Genomic DNA, 10,148 nt, shown 5'->3' with positions numbered 1-10,148 from the left:
CCTTTAGAAAAAGAAATCAAAATTTTTTAGGCCTAGTTTCAAAAAGCAACATGCTGTCCATAGTTTATTTTGGTGGTTGTTTTTAGGGATGTGAAAAATATCACCACTGCAACTAGCAAGAACTATAAATGATACATTATTGCAAGTGTTCTAAAAAATCAGAACAAAACTAATTTATTATAGTTCTGTCTTCATTATACACCACATGTTGGTGAGTTAAACACAACAAAATTATTGTCTTTTTTTTAAAAGTGTCTACTAAAGATAAAAAGAATAAGGTAACAATTAACATGTAGTCTGTTACATAAAAAATCTGATATACATATTTCTATTGCCTGTTAGCTTGTTCTAAGCCTTTTAACTATTACAAAAACTAAAGTTGTTGTTCAAAAGCAAACATTCAATTTAGTTGATACAACATTACAGTACAGTCAACTAACATCATTCAACAAAGGTAACAAGTCTAGCCTTAGCTTCTTGAGTTAAAAGTCTATAGACCAGATTGCTACAAAAGTTTCAATGCTGCTTCACAACCTTGTGTTAGCTTTTTGGAGGACACGGTACTGTCTGCTGATGGCTTCAGAAGAAGGGGTCATGCTACTGGTAAAAGCACAGGGGAACCCCAACCTGTCATTAATCATTTTATTGAGCATTGTAGTTAGAACAGCATTATTGAGTTTAGCACAACAACTAAAACAAAATAATAATAATAATAATATAATAACCATAATCATAATAATGATAAGAATAAAAACCAAACACAAACTGGAAGCCTAGAGACGCTGCCAGCTGTGTCAAACCCTTGCGATACGCTATACTAAAAAAATTTGAAATATCCACCCGTCCTCTCCACTCTGCCACAAACTAGCAAAGTCAAAAATACAAAAGTCTTCAACTTGTTACTTTTGCAGAATAAAGCAAAAACGTCTTTGTGCTCCTTACTACCAGAAGCAAAATATCCACTGAGTTACCACATGTAATAGCTTCTGGATGTGTCAACTTGGGTTGGCTTGGTGTCTGCAGTACCATCTTTGTCTTTCTCGCTGTCACCTTCCCAGAGGTTAATGAGCGGTGGGTACAGCTCATTTAGTGGGATGGAAGAGGTTTTTTGCATATACTTTTTTAATGAATGATGGTAGTTTTTCCTCTTAAATCTTTTGGCAACATACACAGCAATGGACGCAAGGCTAATGACGGCAAACATGGACCCCATTACTGCAGCAAGGGCTGTACTGGTTTCTTGATCAGAAATGTCCAGTGCAAAGGCAGCATTTTTGGTTGTGACATTAACACATGACTTTTGAGTCTGCTGATGAATATTGGACACTGTGAGACACACTTCATAATCTGTGGAAGGCTGCAGATGTGTTAGGTTGTATTCGTGAACATCTACCGGGACTCTGGCAGTGTATGTTATGTGGGGGTTGTCAATCTTCATGGTGGCAGATGACCATTTTAAGTTTGATGTCATGACATTGGAATTGACTTTCCAGGACACTAAAATGGAATGAGATTCTGTCTGCTTGACATATATTTTCAGCACCTGGGTACCATCCAGAAGGGTTCCATTAACCTTAATCATCACCACTCGAGTGTCTGCCCCTTCCACATTCTGGGCAACACAAGTGTATCTTCCTGAGTCTTCAATCTGTATTTTAGATATTTCCAATGTACCTTCACTACTTAGCTTATATTTCTCTGAAAGGGTTTCCACAGTTATCTTATTCCCCAGGGGAGTGACCCAGTATATTTCAGGTTCTGGCTCAGCCATGGCCCGACAGTCTAGGAAAACTGTTGTGCCGATATCCATGTTTAAATGATTTGGAAATGTGTCATGAGATATCATTGGGAGGCACTGCTCATTGGAATCCTGGATTAAAACTTCCTTTACCTGTTGCCCTCTGTATTCAGGTGGCATGGCACAGAACATAGACAAGGGCTCCATGAAGCGGATGTTTGTCTTATTGGAGTTAATCCAGTGGATGACACAGTCACACCTCAGGGGATTGCTGTGGATACTGATCTCACGCAGATTAGGAAGGGATTCTACTGTCTTTTGATAAACGGCATTCAGAGCGTTGTTGTTCAACATCAAGCTCTCTAGGGCAGGAACACTTCGAAAAGCCAAGCGGTGGATGTAAGATAATTTGGGGTTATTGGTGGCTTCTAACTTTGTGAGTTCAGGCAAGTTATCCAGGGCATAGCGATCCACAGAAACGAGCTCCCCCATATTGTTGATCCCCAGTTCTTTTAACCGAAGCATATTTTTGAAGTCCCCTTCCTGGATTTTGTGGATGGGGTTTTTGTTGAGGTCTAAGAATTTCAAGTTAGGAACTTTTTGCAGGGCAAGTTGAGGGACTTTGACCAGTTTGTTATCATAAAATGACAGACTCTCGAGGCTATCCAAGCCCACCAAAGCATTTCCAGGAATATCAGTGAGATACATTCCAGCCAAAACTAAGCTTCTCAAATTTGAGAGAGGTTTGAAGTTCATATCCAGAATTCCAATCACGGGGTTTTCCCCAATCATGAGAATTTCCAGGTTGGGTGTGGAATCAAACCAGCGGCTATCGATCACTTTCAATTTGTTGGAATTCAGGTGGAGCCTTAAAAGATTTTTTAAGCCTGAAAAAGCATTGGCAGAAATAGTGCTAATCTGGTTATGGTTGATGTAGAGTTCTTGAAGGTTGCTGAGGTCTTGTAGACAATAATCATTCATTTCCGTAATCTGATTTTCCTCCAGATGTAGAGTGGTGAGCTGGGTCAGGTTTGCTAGCCCTACTTCCTTAATATTTGTAAAGTTGTTTTGGGAGAAATCTAGCTCTGTCAGGTTGAAAAGCTGCTGTAGCTCATCCACAGTCTTGGCGATGTTATTGCTCTGTAAGAGAAGCACTTGAGTGTCACTGGAAAGGTTGCTGGGAATCCTTGTTAAGCGGAGATCATTGCAGTCAACAGTGGTGGCTTCTCTGTATGTTGACTGAGGGGTAAACCAGGGCCTAATTTCACATACACAAAGTTGTGGACACTCACTACTTTGTAGGGAAGACCCAGTTAATGAAGTCATGAGCAAGCTCAGCACCATCTGGTAAGCTGCTAAAACAAAGCTCATCCTAGCCATGCTGGCTTGCCAAGCAAGTTGAACTCCTGACAATTGTTAAGTTTTAACAAAACACGAGCACTATATAGTGGTATGAAAGACAGCAAGCAAAAAATGTAAACATTTAAGCAAAGTCTCTGTTGAAAACTGTAGAATTCCAGAGTCTGAAGGGATGATTTCCTGGAGTTTCAAAAGGCAGGAAGCAATCTGGAGTCTCTTTACCTGTATCTCTCAATTCCAGGCATGTGCACAGCTCTATGGCATAAGTTATTTCAGCCAAATCAAAGTCTGGAGATGTGCCTGAAAATCAGATTAGGACAAATGTTATGTTTACTCCATATACATTCTACATTACAGCTTTTCTTTGTCTACTAAAAAGACAATCACATTAAATCTAATAACATTCAAAGTAATTAAACAAGCTTTTAATTTGTAGAATACTTTTAATATATTATTACACTTACTAAACTAGTTTTAGTGTTCCTTCACTTTTACAATTAATTGGGACTTCTTGTATTATTGAGTGAAATCATTAAACACAGGTACACACATATACACACACACTTAATAAAAACACTTGGAAAAGCCCACAGATGTCATTTCTTCCAAGATGAAGGTAACTGTAGAAACTACATATATGGCTCAAAAAAAAAATTAAAAGGTCATTCCTCTTTGTATTTTAATTGTATTCTTCATTTGTTTTCACGAATTCTTTCTTTTCCAAATGGTAGACATATTCAGCCACAGCTGATCTAGCTCAATTATTCTTATGCAAAAATTTAATTTAACAGAACTACAAAAGAAAAATATCAGTTTTTCTTGTATTCTCATAGACACATCTGATTTTGACTGAATGAAATTGTAAAAGGACTCTAGTCCACCACACTACTGGCCTTCATTAAAAATACAAATACACTTATACATGTTTATATATAATTTCACATGCATGATTTCATCCGTCTCATAGGAAATGACATGGTCACTTAATAGCTATACAAGGGTATGTTATTCAACCTTATTTAACATGTTAAATAACAAGGGCATGTTATTTAACCTCTTAAAGCCTCAGCTTCTTCAACCATAAAGCAGGATTGGTCATAAAAGTATCTCTCTCATAGGATTATTGAGAGAACTAAAAGAATCTATGTAAAGCTCTTAGTGTAGTGCCTGGCAGATATTAAATGCTTATAAAAGTTAATTATATTTGTTATCTTATTATAGCTCTCATCTATTTAATTTTAGCTATACAGTGGTTATTGGAGGATAAATAAAAGAAGGAAAGCTGGAGATGTTTGATTTTATTTAGCCATGTATCATCTATTGATTTTGATAAGGTCTTCTGGAGTCAAATATGCATTGCTCGCCTGCTTGTAAAGATCATGCAGTAGCTAATGCTGCTGGTTTTTTAGATTACATCACACATAAAAGTCAGGGATTCAGTGTCTGTCCTGCTCTCCCAAGACCAGTCCAGTCATTTGCTATGATATTAAAAGTAGAGATATATATTTCCTTACACTTGCTATAATGCAATTCAGCTCTGAGTACTGAAGGTACTTCAGTGACTAGTGTTCTCTTTATCTTCAGAAGATTACTATAAGGATTCAATAAAGTAGAGCATATAACATGTTTGAAGCCTAGTGTTCAATAGACAGTAAGCTCTCAATTCATATTAGCTGCTATTACTACCCTCATTCTTTACAAAACACAGTTATCCTTGTGAGGGACCAAGAAGCATAATGCTACAAATAGTCATGCAGTTCTCTATTTGTTATATATATATATGTAGAAAGAATGAAAAATTGTACATTTTTCAGGTTGTTTTATAAAATATACAAACCAAGTTACTGGTCTAAAAAGATGGAATTTTATTTTTTATTTATTTTTTTTTTAGGTATCAAATCACTTTATTTTTTTTCTAAAAGGTATTTATTTATGTTATTTTTTTACTTTATAATACTGTATTGGTTTTGCCATACATTGACATGAATCCGCCACAGGTGTACATGAGTTCCCAACCCTCAACCCCCCTCCCACCTCCCTCCTCATATCATCTCTCTGGGTCATCACAGTGCACCAGCCCCAAGCATCCTGTATCCTGTATCAAACCTAGACTAGCAATTCATTTCTTACATGATAGTATACATGTTTCAATGCCATTCTCCCAAATCATCCCACCCTCTCCCTCTCCCACAGAGTCCAAAAGACTGTTCTTTACATCTCTGTCTCTTTTGCTGTCTTGCATACAGGGTTATTATTACCATCTTTCTAAATTCCATATATATGTGCTAGTATACTGTATTGGTGTTTTTCTTTCTGGCTTACTTCAGTCTGTATAATCAGCTCCAGTTTCATCCACTTCATTAGAACTGATTCAAATGTATTCTTTTTAATGGCTGAGTAATACTCCATTGTGTATATGTACCACAGCTTTCTTATCCATTCGTCTGCTGATGGACATCTGGTTGCTTCCATGTCCTGGCTACTATAAACAGTGCTGCAATGAACATTGGGGTACACGTATCTCTTTCAATTCTGGTTTCCTCAGTGTGTATGCCCAGCAGTGGGATTGCTGGGTCATAAGGCAGTTCTATTTGCAGACAAGATGGAATTTTAAAAAACCATCCAGTACAGATCTGGGAAATCAGAAGTGGGAGAAGGGAGGCCATGTGCTGTCCTCAGTGGGGTAAAACATACTGACATCCTCCTCCCCTTGATGTGGACACTTGAGCACATATCATGGATCTGCAAAACTTTTCAATGTTTAACACTACCTGATTGTGACTTTTATCAAGAAATCCCATAAAATAAAAACATACCTCAGAGAATAGCATTTTCCAAATATCATTAACTCCACAAGTTTATTCTACTCTTGTTTCCATTTATAGTAATCTTAAAATAGGGACAGTGGTCACAATAGATGTTCAGTTAAGAACATTTTGCCACAGGTTTTTCCTTAATTTTAATTCATAATAGAAAAAACAGAAGAATAAATATACCTTTAATAACTCTGAGATGGAATTTCACCTAATTTTTAAATTCTGACTGAACTGAAGAAAACATGGCAGAAAGTAAAACATATATTTAAGTTGTGTGAGACTCCCAAAACAGTCTGTTATCATTGAAGAGTATCTTTTATGGGGCTATCCTTTGAATATTATCATGCGGAATCCCTCCATTTTAGTTTATATGATGATGTTATTATATCAAAATATTAAAAATTCTCCTTGACACATACACAAACCTCTTTAAACAAACACACCACACAAGCTCAGAATGTCAGCTATCATATCAAACATAAAGGGAAGATATATTCTCTCAAACTAGCATTCAGCTCCTTTGGGAGCTGAGAATAAAACTTCCTTAACACAAAAGGAGGTGTTTAGGATGTTTCTATTTGTATACCATTGTAAATTCTCTTTATTGTATTCTCCCAGACTTATTTTTGAACATTATACATAGAACAAAGCTTCATAGAGTCCCTATACCATTTTAAAACATAGGTTATGTCTCAGGAACCATACATTAACAGTGTTTAAAAGTAAAGCCATTATTGCAACAAGAGAAGAAAACTACAGACCAAAATCTGATGAATATTGATCTAAAAATCCTGAACAAAATACTAGCAAACTGAATTCAATGGCACTTTAAAAGGATTATACACTACGATTAAGTTGGATTCATACATAGAATGCAAAGATGATTCAATATATGAAAATCAATCACTGTACACCATATTAACAGAACGGATGACAAAACCCACATGATTATCTCAGTTGATTCAGAAAAAGCACCTGACAAAATCGAGCACCCTTTCATGATAAAAACACTCAACAAACTAAGAGTAAAAGCAAACTGCCTCAACATAATAAAACCTCTATATGAAAAGCCCACAGCTAAAATTAGCCTCAATGGTGAAAGAGTTTAAGTTTTTCATCTAAAATCATGAACAGTGCAACGATTGCCACTCCTATTTACCTTAGTAATAGAACTCCTAGGCAGAGCAATTAGACAAGAGAAAGAAATAAAAGCCATCCAAAGAGGAAAGGAAGATGTAAAACTGTACCTGTTTGCTGATGATATGATCTTCTATGTAGAAAGCCCTAAAGATGTCATGCAAAAATCCTCCAAGCTGTTAAAACTAATGAACAATTTAAACAATACTGCAGGACCCAGTGACTTAGCAGCAGCAGCAGCAGCAGCAGCAGGACACAAAATCAGTTGTGTAGCTATACAAGTTAATGACCCACCCAGAAAGGAAATTAAGGAAAGAATCCCACCTACAATAGCATCAAAAATAATAAAATACTTAGGAATAAACTAACTCAACCAAGGAGGTGAAAGACTTGTACACTGAAAATTACAAAATACTGCTAAGAGGAATAAAAGAAGATGAAAATAAATGGAAAGAAATTCCATGTTCATAGACTGGAAGACTTACCACTGTTAAGATACTATCTACCCCAAATGATCTTTAGATTCAATGCAATCCCTATCAAAATCCCAATGACAATATTTAAAGATAATTAAAGAAAAAAAATCTTAAAATTTACATGGAATCTCAAGGAGCCCTGACTAGCCAAAACAATCTTGAAAACAAAGAACAAAGATGGAGGCATCACACTTCCTGATTTTAAAACATACTACAAAGTAATAATGACCAAAGATAGAAATAAAAACCAATGGAACAGAGAGCCCAGAAATAAGCTCTTCCATATATTATCAGAAGATCTTTGACAAGAGTGCCAAGACTATACAATGAGGAAAGGATAGTCTGTTCAATAAATGGTATGGGTATCCAGATGCAAAAGAATGAAGTTGGGCGCCAAGAGGATAGTTACTGTCAAAAGAACAGAAAAGAACAAACTTTTGATGAGGATGTGAAGAAATTAAAACTCTTGTGCACTACAGGTTGGAATGTAAAATGGTGTAGCCATTATAGAAAACAGTATGGAGGGCTCCTCAAAAAATTATAAATAGAATAACAATATGATTCAGCAACCCCAGTTCTGGGTATTTATCCCAAAGAATTCAAAGCATGATCTCAAACAGGTATGTGCACACCAATGTAAACTGTAGTGTCATTTATAATGGCAAGAAGTGGAAGCAACCCAGATGTCCACTGATGGATGAATGGAAAAAGAAAACATGGCATATACATAAAGTGGGATCTTATACACCTATAAAAAGGCTTTTAAAAAGAAGGAAATCCTGTCACATCTACAATATGGATGGCCCCTGGGGACATTTACACTAGATGAAATGTTAGTCACAGAAGACAAATACTCTAAGATTCCACTCATATGAATTATTTAAATAATCAAAATTACAGAATCAGAAAGTAGGGAGGTGGTTGCTAAGGACTGTAGAGAGGGGAAAGAGATTAGATTAAAAAAATTTTTAAACTTCATCTTGGAAAAGTAATACTCAGTTTTACTCTGATACTCAGAGTATCAGTTTTCCAAGATGAAGAAGTTTTGAGAGCTCTGTACAACAGTGTGACTATACACTTAGAAAATGGAAGATGGTAAGTTTAAGTGAAGGACAAGGAAGCCTGCATACTGCAGTCAGTGGGGTTGCAAAGAGTTGGACATGACTTAGCGACTGAACAACAACATTTAATGTTAGGGCTTTTTACTATAATAAATTAATCATAATACAGGCCAACTTTTATCACCAACACACAAATTAAGATCTTAAATTCTGCAACAAATAACAAATGGCTAGCACAGATATTTTTAAAAGTAAAATTGATTTGTTCTAGGGCTGATTGGACCAAAGTTGGTCAAATGTGAGAAGACCATGTTTTCCATAAACAAGTGTGGCAGTTTAAAGGAACGGTACCTTAAATAAGAACAAATCATAGTTTTAAAGGCCCAAAATTGGCCAGTGATACCTTTCAAAGAGTCCATGAGCAATTATATAATTAAATTTGATGCTTCTTTTTTATATGTTTGGAACACTCTGCTCTGCATATAAAATTTCAAAGGAAATGGACTGCATGGTCATCACCATCAGTGAAATTGGCACTGATTCCCATTTCCCCCATTGAATCATGCAGATGGATGTTAGTTTAACAAAATCACAATAGTTGATAGGAATTTGGGCTAGAATCTTTATGCATGAAGTTCTTAGGGAATTGGGCAAAAGAAATAAGCAAGTCACAGTAACATGACGGTTGTACAAATTCTAGTTACACTAAACACAGATAGCTCTCAAATTACAGAAAGGATTCTGTCCTGGGGAAATTAAGTGGTCTGGATTCAGAATCAGACTTCTTCACTTACTTACTAGAAGTGTTACCTTATACAAACTACATACATTTTTTTGTGTCTCAGTTTCCATGGCTTAAAGTAAGACTAATTATACATACTTCATATGTGGAAACTAAATAAAATAATCTATGTGAAAGTATTCAGCCCAGAATCTGGGAAAGAGTCCAGCACAGACTGAGACCACAAATCCTTATTTGAATCTCTGGAGCCTCATCAAATTTCCCCGTTAAATTTCATTCTCACTCTGCAGTGTGATTGGGAGGTAATGAATAAGCAAATCTCTTTGACTCTTGGGTATGACAGGTATTTAGAAAAAGAGTTATTTTTTCTAATTATTTCAAAAATTATTATTGCTTACCATTTCCATTATATTTTTACCCAGTATTATTGGAATTAATGTTATAAACCCAGAGAGCAAATATTGCACTGGGGCTAAATTAAAACTTGTTGCAGGCAAGCGAATTGTGAAACACAAACCTCTCACCTGGAAATTAACATCATCTCATAGACACTATTAGTTACATCAGTGAAGAACTAAAACTTTGACCTCCTAAAAGCTGAAGAAAATGCCTTTAGCAGACATATGCTTTTATGCAAAGTTTCTTTGGTGGCGAAATTCACACCATGTACATAATGTTCAGAAAAATCAGTCTTTTAGCTCTGTTGTTCCCCACATAGATCCAGGGCTAACACAGCATTCAGGTTTGATTGTCTTCTTTTGGGAATGGCTTGAATAATGGACAGAAGGGATTTTTATTCAAGTAAGCTTTCCTTCTGGT

At 36.0% G+C, this 10,148-nt stretch overlaps 1 protein-coding gene across 1 annotated transcript; it reads right to left on the bottom strand.

Annotated features, from left to right (window-relative positions):
* Window positions 1-853: 853 nt before the first annotated feature.
* Window positions 854-3,118, bottom strand: LRRN1 (leucine rich repeat neuronal 1). Its single transcript, XM_052648279.1, has one exon. It carries the CDS (start codon window positions 3,116-3,118, stop codon window positions 968-970), a length of 2,151 nt encoding a protein of 716 aa, XP_052504239.1. The 3' UTR covers window positions 854-967.
* Between the last annotated feature and the right edge of the window lie 7,030 nt (window positions 3,119-10,148).

The sequence above is a fragment of the Budorcas taxicolor genome, chromosome 1 (assembly GCF_023091745.1).
Source record: "Budorcas taxicolor isolate Tak-1 chromosome 1, Takin1.1, whole genome shotgun sequence".
NCBI classification, from domain to species: Eukaryota; Metazoa; Chordata; class Mammalia; order Artiodactyla; family Bovidae; genus Budorcas; species Budorcas taxicolor.
The sequence above is the reverse complement of the archived record's forward strand: the minus strand, read 5'-3'. Positions and strand labels throughout refer to the sequence as shown.

Coding starts and splice junctions, on each gene's coding strand:
- LRRN1 (XM_052648279.1), bottom strand. CDS start 3,118: ATGGCTAGGATGAGCTTTGTTTTAGCAGCTTACCAGATGGTGCTGAGC.